Source organism: Aedes albopictus, chromosome 2 (genome assembly GCF_035046485.1).
Source record: "Aedes albopictus strain Foshan chromosome 2, AalbF5, whole genome shotgun sequence".
Lineage (NCBI taxonomy): Eukaryota > Metazoa > Arthropoda > Insecta > Diptera > Culicidae > Aedes > Aedes albopictus.
The window spans coordinates 297237832-297260033 of NC_085137.1; the positions used below are offsets into that span (position 1 = coordinate 297237832).

The following is a 22202-nucleotide window of genomic DNA, read 5'->3' on the forward strand; positions in this document are numbered from 1 at the left end:
AAAGCTCTACCAGAAGAAAAATTGTGCATATACAAGCTTCAAATACACGTTAAGAATAGTCCCTGTGCACCCAGGGCAATAAACTCAATACTCTTAAAAACGCGATAATATGTATCTACTACTGTACTGGGGATTGGAACAGTTCTTTCAAACTGTATCATGCAAACTTTATTCTAACCGCTATCTAACGAACCCTAGTGAGCCCTATGGCACCCTATTCGAATGGTGTGAAAACTGAGCAGTGGTCGTGCAGTGGACCATTCCTAGACCACCCACATCACCCACAGTTAGTTTCCATGGTGCCCGATAAAGAAACCGATAAACAGTTTACAAACAAAACCGTGAAAAGTTAGTTCCCGCGTTCTTCCAGACTGAGAAACCTCGAACAAATTTCGAAAAATTGTTAACTACATTTGTACAAATTTTGTGAAATTCTAAAATTATGAAACGATAAGTTGTCGGACGACAGGGTTTGGCTAAAAAAGACCTTGGCAATCCGTTGTCCTGCCCGTATACTCAACGCAGAAAATTTGCATTGAGTCTTTCGATATTCGTTTTATGAATGGAGATCTAAAAATAAACATGTTATTTATAAATCGGTAGATAAAAAAAGAATTAATTATAATTGTGTTGTGACAATAGGTTGAGTTCTGTTCAAATAAGAGGATAATAACATTCATGCAAATTGTGACATTTTCCTCTGTACATTAAGTGCCTACCCTTCTTCCCAGGAAAAACCGCGAAGAAACCTATTTTCCGCGATTTCAAGTGCAACAATTATTTATGACTAGCGGAAGCCCTCTGGTGCACCCTCCCCGTATTTTTGTGTTCGCGTCCTGTAGGGAAGAAAAACTTCTACGAATTCCTAAACAAATAAATTCACGACACCATTGCCACCGGTAATAGGTACCAAGTCCAAGGTTTGGAATAAATTCTTTGTGCAAAAGCGCGCCGCATAAGGCAATAAACAGCCAGTGAGCAACCACGGTGTGCTGCAATTAGTGTTGTGTCCATGAATGCATTTTTGTTTCCACAGCTTTCGTAGCGACATTCAGTGTACAAAAGAATAACTTTATTTCACATTGCAACGACACTTACATCCTCAAACGACTTTCCCAGAAGGAGCCAGTGAAAAAGTGACACATTGGAATGCCGACATGTCCTGCGCCCGTGGCGGCGCCCAAGAAATGTACCCCACCGCACCTGGGCATGAAAGGGGACATGAGTCAACTGTTGGAGCCCAACTTTCCCGATCACTGTGCCAAATGGGAGCGCAATGGTGGGGGGCGTAATGCACCCGATCAGCCACAGGCACGAGGCGTTTACACGTGGATCAGCGCACCGCGGGCGATCTACAACAACCGGAAGCTGATACGGCAAGGGTGAGTTTACCGAACTTTATCTCATTGGGATTATTATTTTTCAATCATAATACGCCAATCTTTATATGATGTACTTAAAGGCTATGCGTTCACTAAAAAAACAAATTTTTGATAGAAGGCTTGGAGGGTCGAACCATATACCATAGGGAAGTGGAACCAATTCAGCAGAGCTCCTATTTTGGGCACTTTTCTGTTATAACTCAGCCAATGTTGGGCCATTGACACAATTTTAGGAACGCGGTGAGATAAGTAGAGTATCTAACCGTGTACAAAATTTCAAGTCAATTGGTTTCGAATTTCCTGAGTTAAAGCAAAAAGTGCCCAAAATACCGGCCACTGCCCAAATGGCTCGCTACCCTACCTATACCAATCAGCTCAGTTCGACGAATTAAATTGTTATCACTCTGAATTTGCCGATTTTACCGATCTCAGCACGAATCTCGGGAAGCTTTGTTCGAAGGAAAAAGTGAAAAGTGACACGTGTTTCCTTCCTCGTGAAGTGATAAAAATGGATGCACACTTGGTAGCAAACAGTAAAAGTATTGCAGAAAATTGAAGAGGTTAAGGAGTGGTTGCGGTCATTCGACGACATGGAACTGGGTGAGATCATTCCGAGTTTTTTTGTTTTCTTTACATAGGTACTAGAAGAAGTTGGGGTAATTTCGCCAATGCGTTTTCATGAGGACTCCTGGAGTCTGTAATATCTGCAATTTAATCTTGTAGCTCTGGTGCAGACCTAATATTGAAGCGATAAAAATGTTGGAAGAAAGTGATGGCAGTTCACAACAATCATTGAGCAAATTTAAAATAATTGGCTTAATTACCTCAACGGCTGTCGATCACAGGTGACACGGGACTACTCTTAGTAAAATACATAATTCGAAATAGCTATCTAAGCTTGGAAGTTTATTCTCCGTATATATTGTGGGAAACGCGCGACTATTTCCGTTAGTCGGTCGGTTTTCTCGGTAGGAAGATGGGGACGCGAATATTGAATGCAAAATCAGAAGCGCGCGATAACTTACGTGGGAAAGTCGGTTTTCACGGTACTGTAAACGATCAATGCGGTGACGCGTTTAATATAGAACGATCGTTAAAGTATGTGCATTACCCTTACTATCGCGACCAAAAAAATCGTAATCGGTATGAATACTGTGTCGTGTATTTTCATATAACTAGTGGATATCATCTACCAAAGGTGGCTCCAAGATTCAAACCTTACCCTACCCTATTAACAAATACTCCTTCCTGAGGCAACTGTGGGGATGCTGTGGACTCCACGGTTTCTAGTAACAAAGGTTGTTGAATTAACATTCCTTCCCCTTTCCCGATAATCTCAAGGACGTGGCCGGCGCCGTTATTGATTTTAAAATATTGAACTCTCGAATGCACATTGAGAGTGTGTAGCTATTATTAGGGGAGACTGGGGAGACTTGATCCCTTTTTCTTAATTTACCTGAAACTTTAAGAAAAAACACAAAACTGTCGTAACTTAACACGTTGTCGGATCCTTGGCTCGACATCGTGGATTCGAGCAACGAATCTGAGAGTGAACCAACTGGCTTGTCGGTCCGACTGCTAGGTCCAAGCCCGGATGGATGACGCGATGATCAGTCTCGTAGAGCGACGAACAATATGCTGCCTACTGTGAGCGGGGTTCTAGTCCAATCGCTCGAGTCAGTGTGTGGATTTTTATCGCGAACCACTGAATGGTCCATGCTCAGCAAGTGATACATTCGCGATTGTAACATTTCATGAACCAACATGCTCGGGAACGCTCCTCGAAATGCTGATCATTCTCTTGTCCGGTTCGATACGAGAGCGCAATCAAGAGAGAAGATGCTCGATGACGCTAATGAAAGCGATGCATTCGGTAAGAATATTTTATTGCCATAATTCTTTTTTTATTGTGACTACACAACCTGCAACGTCGGGAATACAGTTAAATTAAATAGTAGTTCACGTTTTTAAAGCGAAAACGCATTAAATACTAATGAAAATAACGATTATTCACAGTTGCCATCAGCCAACGATGAGAGATCATCGGTAAGTGTTACACTTAGCGATGCCCGCTCATCGCCGCAGCTTGTTTATATCGGAGTATCTTCTTTGGTGTTCCTTCGTGAACCATGCGACTCGACGAGAGAACATACACCGCTTGGTAATTGAAACAGAACCAACAGAAGGGAAGAAAAACTGCCGAGTGGTTCACTGATCACTTTTTCGTCCAAACACTGGCTCGAGTCGATGCTGGCTTTCGTTGCTCCGATGCGCTCGCCCCGAATGTCGTCGATGGAATGAAGCCTTCCGTGGTCGCGCACCGCTTATATAGCAGTAGGAGATGCGACGGCTGCACAAGTAGAGCAGCAGGTGGGGACTGTCTACTGTGCGAGAGGGGTCGAGTCCTATCGCTCGAGTCGATGCTGGCTTTCGTTGCTCCGATGCGCTCGCCCCGAATGTCGTCGATGGAATGAAGCCTTCCGTGGTCGCGCACCGCTTATATAGCAGTAGGAGATGCGACGGCTGCACAAGTAGAGCAGCAGGTGGGGACTGTCTACTGTGCGAGAGGGGTCGAGTCCTATCGCTCGAGTCGATGCTGGTTTTCGTTGCTCCGATGTGCTCGCTCCGAATGTCGTCGATAGAATGAATGAGACTCTGTTAATTTTTTTTTTTTTTTTTGTTAAATTCAATCTTTATTTTACTCTTTTTGTTTCTTTACATAGTTAGGGTATTTTAAGTGATTTAAGATTTCCTTTTTCATCCTTCATTTTTACTTTTTAAATCTATGATTTGTGTTATTTGTTCTTCTCGTGGAAATGTATGTGTATGTATTTTGTTATAAATGTGTATAACTGTTATGTTTTAATGTTTACTACTTAACCTAAATTTTATAACCTACTTAAACGTCGCTCTGGTGAACGGTGGCTTGGAGTTCCTCTGTTCCTCATCGGTTTAATTTTGAAGCGGGGGCTTCACTTGACAATTCGGGATTACAGGCTTATTCGACCCCGTATCTGCAGGCCATGTCTCCGATGACATTGAACTGGTCCTTCCGTGACTTGCAATGCTGCAAGCGTCCACAAAATTCCGTGAAAATCGCCCAGCACTCAGCAGCGCTGAAAAAGGGCATGGCGTCGGCTTCCTCGGTTGAGGAACCTTCGGTCGGATGTCCCACTCTGGTGCGAGGATCGAGAGGGCGCTTGTTGGCCCAGGCGTTAGAGGCCGGTTGGCTGGAAGCGTTCGATGGTCCGGCGGGAGCCGAGATGTTGGAGAGTGGCGGAAAATCCGTCAACGTTAGAGCAGGCGGGCCCTTGCTTCTTGTTGTCCGACCTCGCTGATTCGCTATTGTCGTTCTTTGCCGAATGCGGATGTATTCGGCACGTTTCGGGCAGCTGTGATCAGTTGCCGGATGTGCGCCATTGCAGTTGGCACATTTCTTCTCTTGGGTTTCCTTCTTGGGGCACTCCTCGGTTCCATGGGTTTCACCACAGTGGTTGCATCTGCCCTTAAGATAGCAGTTGCGAGTACCGTGGCCGTGGTAAAGGCAGTTCAGACACTGCGTCGCGTCTGCCCTTTTGTTTCGGTAGGCCTCCCACCGAACGGCGATTGAAGCGATGGTGGTCACCTCTCGTAACTTTTTCAAGTTTGTGTGTCCCCGCTCGAAACACACCAGATGAAATTTCTCGTCCAGCGTGGCGCACTCACCTTTCCTGCGGATGATGTGGGCTGACTGCGCAGTCAGGTCGTGTTGTTCCTTCAAACACGTCAGCAAAGCTTTCGGATCGATCGTAGGGAGACCACGAACTACGACTCGATATGGGCGTTGATTTGGGCGGTCGTGCGAGTAAAACTCGAGACCGCACTCGATGAGGTGATTTTTCACCGCGAAGTACTCCTCGGCGGAGGCACAAAGTAGTTTGGTGCCAAAGCGGGTGATTTTATACACCGGCTTCGCATCGCACTTCTCCATTTTGTCGATCAGGGTCGCAAAATCGACATTTTTACAACCAGCGGCGGTTGTTTTTGATTACCAGTGGTGTTTTCCGGCTGGGTGACTACCGGAACTGCCTTTGCTTTCGGGTTCAAGGAGACGATGTTGGCCTCTTTGCCTTGTGGGTCCAGCGAGGTGCTCGCCAGTTTGGCAAACTTGTTGCTTTTCAGCAACTGCTGCTTGAGTTTAAAGTCGTCGACAGCAGGGGGGGACGGTTTTCGTTTTTGGGTTTTCCCCGTGGATGGACCAGCCTCAATGGTTGCATCCCGGATGAGAGAAACCACCGTTTTCTGTTTCTTTCTGTCGCTGTGTACGCTTCTTTCTTCACCTATTTCCATCGTCGACGGACGATGCTAGACGCGGAACTTTTTTCACCAAGCGCAGAACACGTCCGAATGAATGAGACTCTGGAAGTGTGTCTCTTTTATAATCTTGGACAACGCAGCAATCGAGGTGAAAGTGGAAAAGGCTGTGATTGGCTCTCAACAAACAGAAGGGAAATCGACCTGATTTTCTCACACCGAACAAACATCCAATGACTGAGCGGACCGTTAAAAGAACTTCGACTTAATTACATTGTATTATGACTAGATTATTGTGATTCTTCTTAAGTAAAAGGAAAACCATTTTGTAACCATAAAATATAATTTATTTTAATTGCTGGATTTATCTACTACAAAAACTAGATCCGATTTCCGTTCAAAATGGCAGGTAAACATCTATAGCAAGTTAATACACAACAGAAGGCCTTTAAATTATTGTTAAAGTTTTCAAAACTGTGTTTTTATGAAGGCATGTCTTATGATATATTTTTCAAAAATGGGTGACACTTGATCCCCCTTTGAGCACATGGTTTATTTCAAGGGAAAATAATTCCAGAGTCTTCCTATTCATTTTCTTTTCGAGTTTTCTTGTATTTTTGATGAACATGGAATGTTTGAAATTGTAAGATTTCCTTAAATTTTTAAGGTTATGCCGTATTTTCAAAATGAGGAGACATGATCCCCCTTTTCTTGGTTCGCACTAAAGTTATAATTATCTGACCAATTTTATCGTTGAATTGACTAGAATTCCAAGTAAATAGAGGCTGACTTGCGCTCTCATTGCCCCACCAAATGCTGCAAAATGAAAATGAAAAATAATTGCTAAGGTTTTCTCGTAAGTTATTTTCAAATCATATGCTGATTTATCGACCGTATTCTATTAATAACTTGATGACAAGGGGGTAGACAGCTTTGCTCAGAGCAAGCTTTTGTTGCTCGAGCAACTGAGAGTTGCTCCCATTTGCTCAAATATTTTTCGCTGATCCAAGTAGTCAAACGTATAGGTGCCAAATTCTCGACCCGTCAATTTTGGTTGGATTGAAAGTCTTTGAATCTCAATCTATCTTAATCGTAATGGTTGCATACTACTGAAACCAGTCCCGGGTGTTATTTACACTTTCTTTTTGCAACAATGATGATAGCCATTTTGACATATTTTGATCATAAAATTAACTTCCGACACCTTTCGCTATACCGTTAATTTAAAAGATTATGTACGTTGGTCGGGGTCAATCATTGTGCATGTTCCCAATTCTTTTACGCTCTGGCCGTTACGTAATTCCCGAAAAACAGATGATTTTCCTAGACTATATAGTATTGTTTTCAAGTCTGATGACAGTGAAAGAAGTGCTGAATAGGTGCATATTTGAAAGTTAGTTTTTTTCCTGCCCACCTTGTCGCAGGATCACACGCAAGATTGCACAAAACCCGGCTCGGCGCATAAGCTGCGCATAAGCATAGAAATAAGCATAGTGCAGAGTGCAAACACTAAGATAGACGCGTTGTTCCCACACCAGTCAGTGAGCGAATTTCGGTGTACAATTTCTTCGTAGAGAAGACATTTTCTTACGTTGTTCACAAGCAAGATTTTTTTCTTCTCTTGGAAGAAATTGCGCGCCGCATTTGCTCACAGGTTTGTAAATTTATCTTTAATCACATTTTAACGGATAACATAAAGGAACACTACTGAAGGACTAGCTGAAGGGGTACCCTACAGGCGGTGAATATTTTCACTTCAAAAACAAATACATGAACCATTTGGTTGCTATGTACAGCTATCGCCAAGACTTTCGCTGTGCTGAGCAAAGTGAGCTGCTCAGAGTTGCTCAAAATCTACTCAAGATCAGCACCCAGAGCAAAAGCTGTCTTCCCCCTTGCTTGATGATTTTGTGGCTATATCGGTCTCTTTCTACTCATAAGTATAAGGGAGTAGAGATCAAAGTGGATAATGAAATGATAGATATGATAGAATTCGCTAGGTAGCGAACAAGTGTGAAAATTTTATAGATGGTGAAATTAGGCAAGTAGGCCATGTATTGAACGAATACATCGAATGCGTGAAACTTCTGCCGTGCGACCTGTGCTTTTAAACAGATCGGCTTGGTTGGTAGTTCATACCACCTTACCAAGACTGGCAAAAGTTTCAGGCACCCGACTGCCTAATGTATTGTTCTGTTTTCATCACAAAACAGAACAATACATTAGGCAGTCGGGTGCCTGAAACTTTTGCCAGTCTTGGTAAGGTGGTATGAACTACCAACCAAGCCGATCTGTTTAAAAGCACAGGTCGCACGGCAGAAGTTTCACGCATTCGATGTATTCGTTCAATACATGGCCTACTTGCCTAATTTCACCATCTATAAAATTTTCACACTTGTTCGCTACCTAGCGAATTCTATCATATCTATCATTTCATTATCCACTTTGATCTCTACTCCCTTATACTTAGGGGCTGTCCATAAACAACGTGGTCTTTTTTTTTTTGGGAATTCTCTGGTCAGTATTAGTAGTATCTCCTCCTAGGTACCCAAATATCAATATCTGGTGAATCCTGAAATAAGGAATATTTCCGAAAATTACCGCGCCAAAGGATTCTCTGGTAAGTAGAAGTAAAATATAAAAAAATGCGTGAAATTTGGTTAATAATGACAAACATTTGTGAACCCAAAACATTCTTCACGCAGCATACACCAAATTAGGGTAACTGTCCCAAGTTTGATCCAACTTGGTTAAAGAATTAAAAAGGGTATTCGTAACCGAGGAAACCACCTATTTGTGAGTAGTTAGTAATTAAGTTTGATTAAGGACAAACGTCATGAAATCCCGCTTCAACAGTGCATCAGAACTTCAAGCGCACAAATCTCTCGAACCAAATTTCAAACAACAGTGTATTTTATTATTCTGTTCTTGCTCACTTGTAATAAGCTTAAAATAAGAAGCTCAGGTGCGCTGGTTTTGTTTACGTAGATAATTGTGCCTTCGAAATCGTGAGTATGTGTCAAAGTCGGCCATTGTGGCGGCCATTTTGGGATGCTAACAAGTCTGTCCTTAAATGTGAATGTTAAATGTGTTATTTGCTAATAAATTACAGTTAAGCGTTGCCACAAAACACCTGAGCCGCTATAAAAACCTGGTTTCTCTGTCGGGAACACAACTGATAGCTAAATATTTTTGTAAAACGAAAATTTTGCATGTAATGGAACAGTTCACATTTGAATAAATGAAAACCTAAAAATTAATAAACGTCATGTCGGAATCATCAAGAACAAAAATGTGTCCAAAAGGATGCCACATTGATACATTTTACTTCGTCGGTTTTCGTTCAGTAATTCTTACTTCCTTTTGTAATTAATAATTGCTGGCTTGAAACAGCAATTATAACAACACATTTTTTAGAATACACGTAATTGGAGCACAAATGCAGGATTAGAGGAAAAAAATATATTTTCGACTTTATTTCATCAAGTTTTGATGCCTGAAATCGAATATGGAATTGAAAGACAGTAAAATGATATTGTAAATAAATCCTAGAGTTCAAACGAAATCTGTCGCACATAAAGATTCTAAAAACATTCACTCAATTATGCATTATCGCGTGGTGCGGACTGTAATCATCCTACCTGAGCCTAAATTAAGCGAACAAATAAGCAACTCGCAGTCCTGGGCATACGCACCGAGCCTCAAAAGAACCAATTGGATGGAGCAATGACCGGTGAACGTGTGTTGTGCCTTTAGTATACATAGGTTTATGTCTAACTTAGCAGCTGTATGTACATAATACCCAACTAGAATTGCCGTACATATACCAGTGAAAGCGCTATCAGATCTCGGAATGCCTTTACACTGTTTGCCCACGCAATCCTCTATGTCTGGAAACCGAGTCCCAATGACTTCACAGCGATTTAACATAAAAGTGACCAGGCTGTTCTAATACCCATTCATCATTTATGCCACCGACGACAACGACTTCTACTGTATTGCTGCAAATCGACATCTGACCACCGCACCGTGAGCTTGCGACAAACTTGCCAGCTGGTGTTCGCAAATTATCACAATCACTCACCGCTCACTGCCAGGACAAAACGCCGTGCATGTCTAAGGATAATTTGCCGCGATGAACTTTCTCGCAACGGTGGACAATGTCAGTGAATTTCAAATGCTGGCTATATTTGCACAATAATTTTCAACGGCTACAAAATGTCAACCCACCCAGCTGTTTGTGCCGTATTTGCATTGGAAAATGAAAGGACTTCCCTTGTTTTGTGACTATGCGAAAGGAAAAATAGGCTGTTCAAAATTAGCATCGACAGCCGAGAGCGAAATTTTTCAACGTTTTCTCGACACTTGACTGACCTGTAATACCTCATTTAGTGATACCGTTGAACGGGGTAAATTTAATTGTTTGTCAGCAGCAATCCTCCTCTTCATGGAGTAACTTGCCTACTGGGACAAAAGCTGCTTCTCGGCTTCGTGTTCTAGTAGCACTTCCTTAGTTATCAACTGAAAGCTTTATCCCACAGTGCATAATCATTTTACATTCGTATATCGAGTGGCAGGAACAAAGACGCTATGCCCAAGAAAGACAAGGAAATTTCCATTACGAAAATTGTTTGGGAAATCCAGGAATCGTCACCCACAGCATAGTCTTGCTGAACTATTACTACGCGTTTACCGTTTCGGATATTTTTTCTTCTCTAAGCAATGCAATTCCAAGAGTCTCTCTATTTACCTGGTGTTCATTGATTACGAAAAAGCTTTCGACCGTTTCAATCACGAAAACCTGGGAACCCCTCAGGCGCAAGGGTGTCCCTGAGAAAATCATCGGCCTCATTGAAGCACAGTACAGGACATTTTCGTACAGAGTACTGCACAACGGTGTTTTGTCCGATCCCATCCGGGTCGTTGCTGGAGTGAGGCAAGGATGTATACTTTCACCAGTTAGTACTGTTCCTCATCGTAATCGACGAGATCCTGGTTGGTGCGATTGACCGTGAACCAAATCGTGGGTTGCTATGGCAGCCCATTACCATGGAGCACCTAAATGACTTCGAGTTGGCTGACGACGTTGCTCTCCCAGCTCAACGACGCTCTGATATGCAGAGCAAGCTTGATGATCTTGCCAATCGCTCTTCAGCGACAAGTCTTACCATCAACGTTAACAAGACCAAATCATTGGATAATCTACCCTTCCAGCTTTACGGTAGCTGGGCAATCAGAATGTTGAAAGGTTCTTTGTAGCCAAATGGCGGTCAATGGTGGCACCAAGATCAACATAGGTGCAAGAAGGCGAGGGCTGCTTTTGCGAGTTTGAGAAATATATGGAAAAACTACCAGATTAGTCGACGCACCAAAATCCGAATTTTCAACTCGAACGTGAAATCTGTGCTGCTATACGCCAGTGAAACCTGGTGTGTATCAGTGGAGAACACTCAACGGCTGCAGGTCCTCATCAATAGATGCCTACGGTATATATTTCTTGCATGGTGGCCTCACAATTGGATCTCCAACGTGGAGCTCCATCGTCGATGTCATCACAAGCCGATAGCGATAGAAATTCGGGAGCGAAAGTGGAGGTGGGTCGGCCACACTCTACGCAGGGGCGGAGACGAAATCTGCAAGCAAGCGATAGATTGTAACCATTGTAACCCAGCAGGACATCGCAGCCGAGGCAGACCCAGAGGCTCATGGCGGCGCAGCCTCAACAACGAAATCAAGCAAGTCGACAGAAATTCGACCTGGCCACAGGTCAAGGCGATGGCTGGCAATCGCCCAGGCAAATCTTTCAGTTCGGCCCTCTGCACCACCGTGGGTGCCCAGGACTGAAAGTAAGTAATAACGTCAAGGATCACTGCAGCACAGTAGAAACCTCCTCTCCGTTCACGCTGGAGAGCTCGACAGTTTTAGTAACTGACAAGACAGCGTTGTAGGCTGTGCACACTCGTTATGCTTCATTGTAATGCTGCTACAATTGATTGATTGATTTGTCTTTATTAGAGAGACTTTCAATGCTGCGACAAGCTTTCATCAGTCGAGATTCGTTTTTTTAACGGGAGCCGGTCTATATTTGAAGTAGGGTCTTGTACCACTTGGGCAGTTGCGGATATAACGGTGATATACGTACAGGTTTTATCCCTATACAAAAATTCAAATTAATTAGGCCTTGAATGTTAGTAATGCATTTCCGATGCACTGAAAATAGGGTCTGAGACCATTTAAGTAGGGGGATCTATTTTTGGCACTTGCTGCTATAACTAATTCTTTTTTTAACCGAATGACTTGATTTTTGGAACACAATCGGATATGTACAGCACTGGCGTAGCCACGGGGGGGGGGGGGGGGGGGGGGGGTTTAGGGCTAAACACAACCCCCCCCCCCCCCCTGAGCCAAAGTTTCTGGAACAAATTTCCAGTATACAACGCTTTGTGATGAAAAAACTTTTCGGCTGCGCCGCTATTTTAAACCTACGGCTCAAATTCAGTGTATATTTTTACAAAATGTGAGTGTCTAATAAAAAAGGTATTATTGAACATCGAAAACCCCTCCCAGAGCAAATTTCTGGCTACGCCACTGACGTACAGTATTTAGCTATGATCAAAAATTCAAGTAAATCGGATTGAAGTTGACTGAGTTATAACAACAACTGCCCAGAATAGTTCCCCCCTACTCAAATGTTCCCAGACCCTATTAAAAATGATAGAAGTAGTCGATTCTATCATTTTCCAGGATTCTTCCAATGAATGGCTGTATTAGAGTGGGTCATCGTTTATATGGAAAAATGAAAAATTTAATGGTATCCCATCAGATCAAAATTTTTGATCCCATTTCAGGACCCAAATAAGTGTGCAAAATTTGGGCACGATCGGTTATGTCTACGTTTTGCGCATCGCGTTTGAAGTTTGTGTGGGATTTTACATGGGAAAATACACTTTTTTACATTTCTTTCATGACAAGCTCGAACTTTTCTAAAACTATGTCACCGATAAAGTGAAAACATAGGCTAGGCGCTAGGGTGTCCTGAAAAACTTTGTCAAAGACCGCGAAGTGATCTGATGCTTATGAAAAAAGTTATAGCGTTGGAATTGCTTGCCGAAATAGCATGATTTTGTTGCTATTGTTATTCCTTCACATGTAAAAACGTAAACACATGCATGCGGTTCATTGGTTATAACTATTTTTACAAGCATCAGATCGTTTTGCGGTCTTCAACAAAGTTTTTCAGAACATCCTAGGCTATCATTTTACAGTATCGGTTAAAAAGTTTCAGACAAACTTTTTCTGCTTATGACAAAAATGCAAGTTATGTGCAAAAATGCAGTGTAGACGCAACCGATCGTGCTCAAGTTTTGCACAGATACTCAGGACCCGAAACGGAACCAAAAAAGCTTTGATCTGAGAAAACGGTTCCGATGACCCACGCTACTGTATATTAGGGTGGGTCAAGGGTTATATGGAAAAACGTGAATTCGATCGTATCTAGCCAGATCAAGGTTTTTTCGATTCCATTTGGGGTCCTTAACAACTGGTCAAAATTTGAGAGGGATCGGTTACGCCTACGTTTTGCGCATCGCGATTGAAATTTGTATGGAAATTCGTATGGGAAAACGTGCTTTTTTGTATTTTTCCTATTTCATCTACTAATTTAACTAAAGTCATAATACTAAACCCGTTAAAGTATAGTTCATGATATACCTTACAACTTTGCGAAGACAGCAGGGTGCTAAAATGCTCACAAAAAAGTTATTATGCTCCAAAGTGAGGTATATCGAAATATATGCTGAAAATGACTTTTTCTGCCATCACTGCCCGCTGGGTCAGTTATAAACTGCTATAGCACTTTGTGGATGCATTCTATCAATTTGGTGTCTTCAGCAAAGTTGTTTGGATTTACATGCTCTTTGAATTGCATTTGGACATTAGTTCGAAATTTCACCGCTTAGGTGGCGCTGCGATACAAACTTTTTTATTTCGCATCCTAGAGCTTTGGCGTTTTCGGCAATGTTGTAGAACATGAAAAGTTATGAAAATTTGTCGAAGACACCAAAGCTCTAGCACTCAACCCAGCGAAGTTATAGCGAAAATAGTAAATCGTATCTTAAAGTTTACGTTTTTGCACATTTTTATATACTTCTTATAGTGCCATGAATCGTTTATCTTCTACTAGCTGTCCCGGTAAACGTCGTACTGCCTGCCTACTGTGTTTTTTTGACATACAGCTCCATAGGGACGTTTCCCGCAAAGTTATCTGTGCGGGAGCCCCCAAATCAAAGGGGCTACGTCCTCAATAGCGTTGGTAGATCGCTTACGCTGAGAGTTTACTACTTGAACATACATACACTGAACTACAAATCAACCCAAATTTAAGTTGTTTTGACGCAATCCCGGTCTTCCGTGGAATAACTCAAATTTGCATTAAACAGCGAAAGTGGTGAGTGAGTAGTTCTCGTTTGAGAGCGGCAAAAAAATTAACCCTGTGGTAAGTTATTTTCACCCAACGGAGGCCTCAAATGACGCAAATTTGGGTTAATTCAAGAAAACCCAAATTTGGCTTCTTCCACGGAAGAGCAGCGGATGCGTCGGTGCTTCTCTCTTTGTTTTCGACAACATTGCGGTGGGACGAGGGAGAAAACAACCCAGCTTTGAGTTGAAACTTTAAGCAGTTTAGCCAAATTTGAGTTTTTAAAACTTATTCTTTGGGTTATAATATTTTTCCGTGTATATGTATTTTTCCGTGTAATATGTACAATTACCTACTTTCAAGGAAGCTGCAATGTATTACATATGTCACACGTAGTACAAAAACGTAAACTTTGAGATAGGATTTACTATTTTCGCTATAACTTCGCTGGGTTGAGTGCTAGAGCTTTGGTGTCTTCGACAAATTTTCATAACTTTTCATGTTCTACAACATTGCCGAAAACGCCAAAGCTCTAGGATGCGAAATAAAAAAGTTTGTATCGCAGCGCCACCTATGCGGTGAAATTTTGAACTAATGTCTAAATGCAATTCAAAGAGCATGTAAATCCAAACAACTTTGCTGAAGAAACCAAATTGATAGAATGCATCCACAAAGTGCTATAGCAGTTTATAATTGACCCAGCGGGCAGTGATGGCAGAAAAAGTCATTTTCAGCATATATTTCGATATACCTCACTTTGGAGCATAATAACTTTTTTGTGAGCATTTTAGCACCCTGCTGTCTTCGGCAAAGTTGTAAGGTATATCATGAACTATACTTTAACGGGTTTAGTATTATGACTTTAGTTAAATTAGTAGATGAAATAGGAAAAATACAAAAAAGCACGTTTTCCCATACGAATTTCCATACAAATTTCAATCGCGATGCGCAAAACGTAGGCGTAACCGATCCCTCTCAAACTTTGGCCAGTTGTTAAGGACCCCAAATGGAGTCGAAAAAACCTTGATCTGACAAAAATGTTCCGATGACCCACCCTACTGTATATGTGTAGACTAGACTAAACTATACAAAAATTCAAATCAATTGGTATAAAATCGACTTATGTAGTTATAGTGATAAGTATCCAAAATAGGTTCACCTAGCCAAATGATACAAGACCTTTTAGGAAATGAGTTATGGGTAGAAAAAAAAAATGTTTTTTTTTTTCTATTATTTTGTGACTCCGTTGATGCGTGGATTCTAATTTGTTAGCAGTGAATAAAAAGTAGTACGTCAACGTCCACCAATTGTAATACAAAAGCTTTTCTTTAGATAACCATGAATATCCCACCATAAGTTGCTAATAAAGAGGGAACGTCCGCCTAGCCATACCATTTTCTTTTCCTTTTCTCTACTCGTTTTTCACTTAAGCGCCACGCCACTGTAAAGTAAAATAAAGTTTCCCACTTGACGTGCATCCGTTTGTTGCTCTTTTGTCGTCTGGTAATTGTAGCGAGAGTGACCGATAGCTACATGGAAATAACCACTGGATTTTTTCAACGGCTGACTTCGGCTTGTAGGTATATAAATAGTGCTGACTCGTCGCGTTTGATAACCCGTTTTCAACCACGCCACATTGGTTGGCATGCAGCCGCGCTTCTGGGCTCAACGACGTGTCCTTTGAAGGTCAAGGGTTTATTCTCTTCAGAAATGGGTATGATTATTCGGCATTTATGGCAGATTTGCATACACATAAGTGACGAATAGGGTTCCGTTTTTTGCGGAGTGGCTTCAAAGAACGATGAATATTAATGGCTATGACTGTGGAAAAGCGACTGTAAATCTTTTATTCCTAGAAGTACATTGAAAGAAATTTCAAGAAGCTCCATACACATCTAACTGCAATGGCTGTAAGTATAATTTGAATTTGATAAACTACTTTCGACGCGTCATTTCAAATAAAACGTTATAAATGAAACTGACACCTCCAGCTAATTATTATTCTCGAAAAACTAATCAGCATATTTGGCTAGGTAACGCTTTTAATATACTTTCACGCAAACTTCCGTCGCGTCTCGGGTGGCGGTAATCTTAGTTGAAGGATCACAAACATTCTACTGCTGGTGACTATATAACACCACTTCAGGTGACGAGAATAGTGATGTTTTCAGATGGTTCATACTAGCTAGTGGATGATTTTCATTTGTTTCAGTGGCATTATATTTAAATAAGAAAGAAGCTTGTTTCTTTATTATAGTTTCAATACGTTTAACATATGCTGTTGATGTTCAACATAAATCCTGAAAAAAAATGATTAGAGGTAAAATTTAGAATTAATTGACATCCAGGATTCATATATTGCCATCATTAGCCTGCAGGCTGCATGGCATGGTTCCCTGGATCTGCTTAATAGCCGCGTACCTTTTTTTGCTAGATCACGTTTCTTTTCCATCGTCATGATTATATAGGTACATTTTTATAACTTTTAAATTAGTTGTCAATGAAGAGTTATCACGCTTGTGTATTGATAGCTTTGTAACTGTCATCATTGTACGAATGTCTATAATTTCTATTGGAATTTTTAAATATTAACATTAAGTTATTAAATAATGATACCTACTATACTGTATACTATGATAGCAATAAAGTAACTCTACTGCAGCGACGATCTTGGGTGATATCCCTCCAATTTCCCAAAACGTGTAGGGTTCCCAGTCCTTCTTCAACCGCGTGCAGCTTCGTTCGTGATCCCTACACTGCCGTAATTCTGCAAAGTGACGTAAGCGCCATTCAAAATTTCGATATTTTCTGGTACATTATATATAATATCTGGGGTAAGAATAACACTGTGGTATTCCTGCTGTATTAGAATGCAAGATCTAGTCGTAATCTATCATCTATGAAAAGAAACGTAGAGGATGAGTAAGAGTTTTATGCATAATAACCAAAAAATGGACCAAAACTATCAATGTCGCTTACGTCACTTTGCAGAATTGCGGCAGTACATCAAGTGAAGTCTTGGCAGGGGCAAACCGAGTCTCTAACTATCTGCAGGGCAAAATAAATGCAATTTAAAAAACTGTCACCAGTAACAAGGCCTTTGTACTATGAATCCTTATTAACAAAACAAATTGCCCTTTCTTAACAAACTGAATATCACCAGGAATCGGTTGAGTAGATCTGATTCAGCAAAGTATCGCGAAAATGTGATCTACCTACGTTAAGGGCTCCGTTGATGATCGAGCATGTTTTAAAACCCCTCAACCTTTCATCCCACAGCACGGATCTGGACTTTTACCCCCAGAACAGGTGGTCCGTATTGTTATTTTAAGCCGACAGTTACCCAGGCGCCGTTCACAAAACACTCAGTCATTCCGGGTTCATCGTCTTGAATCAAATACATTGTTATGTTGTGCGTTATAATATGTTATGTAAAAGCGTCACTCCCGATCAAAAGTTTGGGGTTACCCCCTCAAAAACATGTCATCTTTTTAGGTCCATTTCTCCGCCAATTTGCATCCGATTTCAAAACCCTTGGTCTCATTCAAAAGATAATAAATCAAAGTAACTTTGAACATGATTCATGTGTAACTTTTACAAAAATATTTGTATGTAAACTTAACCCAAAGTTGCCAAATTTCTGAAAAGTGAATATAAACTTACGGCAGTGTCGCTGGAAATTGGGGCGACCAAATTTTATGATGAGAACGGTAATATAACCTATTTATTAGCTTTCATCTGCTTTCTACCGAAATTGGCTTCTTTAGCGGTGTTGAGATAATTCCATATTCTGAATCTGCATGCGAAACTGAGCCGAAATCCAAATTTTCATGAATTTTGGTGACCGGGAACCTATTTAAAAATCAAAAAATCAAAATGAAGTTTGTATGGGAGCGATTTGTCGAATCACCCCTCGTCGCATTTTGTACTGGGTGGAGCTGTCAAACAGTTACTCAGCTGTCAAAAGGTGATTTCAAAAAATCTCTTTGAAAATGATTTTAGGTACCAAAATAAAGTTCTAAAAATCTGAAAAAAATCATGGTGGCTCAGAAAAAGGTGCTCTTTCGTATAAAATCAAAAAATCGATACATTTTTCTTAATTTAAAAACCCAATTGGCTATAAAATCTAGTAAAAAAGTTATTAATTAAATTAATTCTTGATGTCATCGACCAAAAAGTTGGTTTCAATCCTCAATATCATGTATCAGCCAAAAGTGGGTCACTTTCGTAAAATGATGGTATCGTGCTTGCTTTTTTATAAGTAGATGAGGAATTGTATCTCGGGAGCTTTTCGCTACAGACATTGCATTCAAAATCGATGATTTTTTAGGTATTTTTTTATTTGTCTTAAATTTTGCATAAGTATTTTTCATGACCAAAAAGGACAATTTGAATCATCAGTTCGTCATGTTGACTCTAGGCTAGTTTGATATCTCAGAAACGGTTTATCCAATTGATTTGCTGTCTTCGGCAATATTTTAGGTAACTTCCGTTACAATTTTTTTTTATTTTTTTTACGGCTGGCTCGTAGGGCTGGACCCCTATTATCCCCTACTTTCCAAAAGATCATAGTGTCCAGTTGAGCTTAGAGTCTTTCCCTGGAATGCGGACGTCGATCAACCACCCCTAACATGGTGATCAGACGCAGTTGTGAGCCGCTGAAGAACAGACGCTCACGTTTGCAGAAGCAAATCCTTCTTTCCTGTCAGCCTACGACCAATGTTCCCACCGAAATTGATTACCCGATCTTCTCTAAAATTACTCGCAGTCCGGCTGGTACAATGCGGAGGAGTTGCTGGGCAGAAGCTAGTGATATCAATGGGTACTGAATTGCGCGAAATATCCAGTCTTCACCGTGATGGGTCCGCCTTTAGTGCTCGCAAAAGATCCGTACGGTACAAGAGAACCTGGAGAGCGGTGTGCAAAGTGGGCGGACATGTGGAAAGAGATCTGGCGAGCGCTGGGCGTGACCGAGGTTGGGGATTGACAGCCACGAACTTATATTATGGGGAAGTATTGTTGATTCATTGATTGATTGATTGATTGATTGATTTAGTTATATTATAAACACGAAAAAAAAATGCGTTCTGATAAACTTGAACAAACAAATATACACCGTGAACTGGAACTAGTTCCAGCTGTCAATATGGGCGTTTTAGAGAACGTGACATCTAGTTCACGGTGTACATTTCTTATTGTTGTTATGGCTGCTATGCATAGTTTCTGTTGCCGTGACTGGGAGTACACGTATATCAGAACGGATTTTTTTGCGTGTAGAGACTTTCAGCCCTTGGCTGGTTCGTCTCTTCAAAAAGATTGTTGATTCAGTTTTCTCTTGATTTTCGTGTTATACTGGATTCCATACCTTACTGAACCTACTGGACAAACTTCCCAGCAGTCAAAAAGCTGTAAAAAAGTGGAAACCAAAAACATCTTTTGAAGTTCTAAAAATGTACACAGCGGCTTCAAAGCTGACATTCTTTGAGATGAAAACCATATATTTATAAAAATTGGAAAACCCAATTTATAATTTTGATGAGAAGGTGAATTGATCTGTACGAAAATGCGCGTTTGTCCTATCACAAGTCTGGATAAACATCAAATCGAAAGAATAACTTGACCACGACAGCATAACATATGTACTTTAAGGATGCATGGTCAGAGGTCGCATGCTTCGCACCACTACTGACTGGTCACTAAGATGCCGAAGAACTAAGTGTCTGTAGCATTCTTACCTAGGTTCTTATGTACAAATGGTCATCAGATATAGTAAGCTTTCGACTAGTGCGGTTATGTGATAAAGCTAAGCGATTATGTTTGAGTATTTGTGATTTCTGAAAATTAGTTGGGGCTTTCTAAATTCAAATGTCATTATATCTTTATTTATTTATTTATTTATTTATTTATTGTTTATTTATCTTTATTAAGCACTCTAAAAATAATAAAATAAGTGTAAATTATTATTCCCATTTGCGTTTTTTTTTATATTTTAAAGTTTGAAGTTTAAAGTTTTGATATGTATAGAATATTGCAATGCATCATTCAATTTAACTACATTCAATACTAACATCAGACATCTACCAACATTAAGACACATTGTAAAAACACACAGTTTGAAAAACTACTGTTCCTAGTTACAAGTGTATGCAAACATAGTGCCTGGCCTGTGTGTCACCTCGGCCAAAAGAAAAACCACGCCGACCAGCGGGCAAACCTCTTCGGTCAGCAGTCAGCGCCTGCAGGTGTGCTTTTCCTAGCACCCCATCGCTTCTCGCAACCCCCAATCCACGGAAAGCTTTTATTAGGTACGAGGTACCTAACGTTGATGCTAATGTGGAAAGCTCCTACTGCCTTCGCCGCAAAAGGACTGACCACATAACGAAGGGTTGCATGATGTGGTCATTTGGACGTCGACTGTCGGCGAAGAAAGTCCATTTCAGTTTTTCAGTTTGTGTCAGCGGAGTTAGTGAATCCGTTTTCAGTAAAATGGAAGCATAGATAGTGACCATTATAAAACATGTAATAGATTGCCAGAGAGCGTTTAAATGCCATTAAAATTCAAACCCTCCTGAATCCCAAACATTGTGGCAGTGATTGAGTTCCATAAGAGTGATAAATCAAAGTGAACTATGTTACTAGCATTATTCATCAAACTTAACCTCGATTTGGGTCATAGTCCTGTCTATACCTGACTGTGATGTAGTTTCCATGCCCGTGAGTTAGTATAAAAATCAAACACGTGGCCATCTTACTTCCGAGCCGTTTTCCCGTTCTTCAAAAAAATGTGAATGTCCGTGCATTAAGGACTATAAGTGTTTCAAGATTAAAGATCAAACAAATGTTTATAAGTGAAACAATTCAATGCTTTCCCTGCCACCTAAAGGCGTTCTGTATTGTACTGAATGCTACATTATGAACGAGCTTTATAAAATGAATAATTCAAATAGTTCTACTGGAATGGCCGTGAATTGTCCGGAGAAAATGGTATCGATCTAGAAGGGGTAGTTATCGCGTTCAAACTTGGAATATCAGCACCCTTATCGTTGGTTCTGAGTGATACGTGAAGGTGCAGAGGAAAATGCCAACATATTCAACACGGCAACAGGAAGAGCTATTGGAAGAAAGTCCCGCGTTTGCGATTGTGCCGGTTGATCACTTCAGAGGTATAGGAAAACCAAATGCCATCGTTCGTCCGCTGCTGCATAATAGAGAAGTAATCGAGGGGCAGCACATCATAAATCTACACCCAGATTATAAGCTGATACATGATTTAGAGTCACAAATAATTCGTAACAACGCAACCAATAAAATCGCAAAAAGTGATAACAACAACAATACAACCATCACCACTACAAATACTGCTGCTGCCGCTCCTATCAGAAGAACCGACCGGGGAAGACACAATGAGTTTACCAAAGAACTGGACGCAAAACTGAGAAGACTGCAGAACGATTCGTCAAAGCGGTCGTCAAAAAATGTAGGTCTACCACGTGACAAATTTCCCCCCTTGGCTGTTGAACTGTTTCGGTGTTGGGTTGCCATAACTATGTACCTGCTGGATGTTTATCTATTGCATTTAATCTCACTGTTGTGATGGGAATCAAGGACTCACTGTCAATATGCGCATATCATAGTTGAAGGCCGTTTTTCCACATGCGTCATTAGGTCCATATGTAGGTTAACCAAAGGCTTCAGAATAGCACTATCATGCGAGTCACCCATCATATTGAACAGTGGGTGTTTGTATACCATTCACTTTTCATACAGCTACTAACTGCCTTCATGTGTTCATCAGATAAACCGGCCAACAACTACAGTAGGTTTTCAATTAGTACTTATGTCCAGGGAAGGTTGTGCCTTCCGTCATCAACTCAATCATACGGGTAATCATATGTAGTAGTATGCAATCAATATGGACCATTATAATTGGATACCCTCTTGTAAAAAGAACATCCTCTACAACGTTTCTTATGCATATTAACCCATTTTTTAAAACGAGGTTATGTCATCTTCGTATAAATGGATCTAGACGCTTTCTAAAAGATGGTGTGAAACTTCAACCTTCTCGTATTATGGGATGGGCTTTAGAACCAAGCCCATGGTGTGATAAT

At 40.9% G+C, this 22202-nt stretch overlaps 1 protein-coding gene across 4 annotated transcripts in view; it reads left to right on the top strand.

Moving 5' to 3' along the window:
* Positions 1-740: 740 nt before the first annotated feature.
* The window catches only part of LOC109423766 (radial spoke head protein 3 homolog B), a 43984-nt gene continuing 22522 nt past the window's right edge, over positions 741-22202 (top strand). The window contains exon 1 of one of the 4 annotated variants that reach the window (XM_029879649.2): positions 741-1382. In XM_029879649.2, the coding sequence (XP_029735509.2) occupies positions 1150-1382 (233 nt within the window). In that variant the 5' untranslated portion in view covers positions 741-1149. Of the gene's footprint in view, positions 1383-20296; positions 21569-22202 lie in introns of those variants that run through there. The other 3 variants (XM_029879647.2, XM_019698770.3, XM_019698771.3) reach the window with 3 other exon arrangements.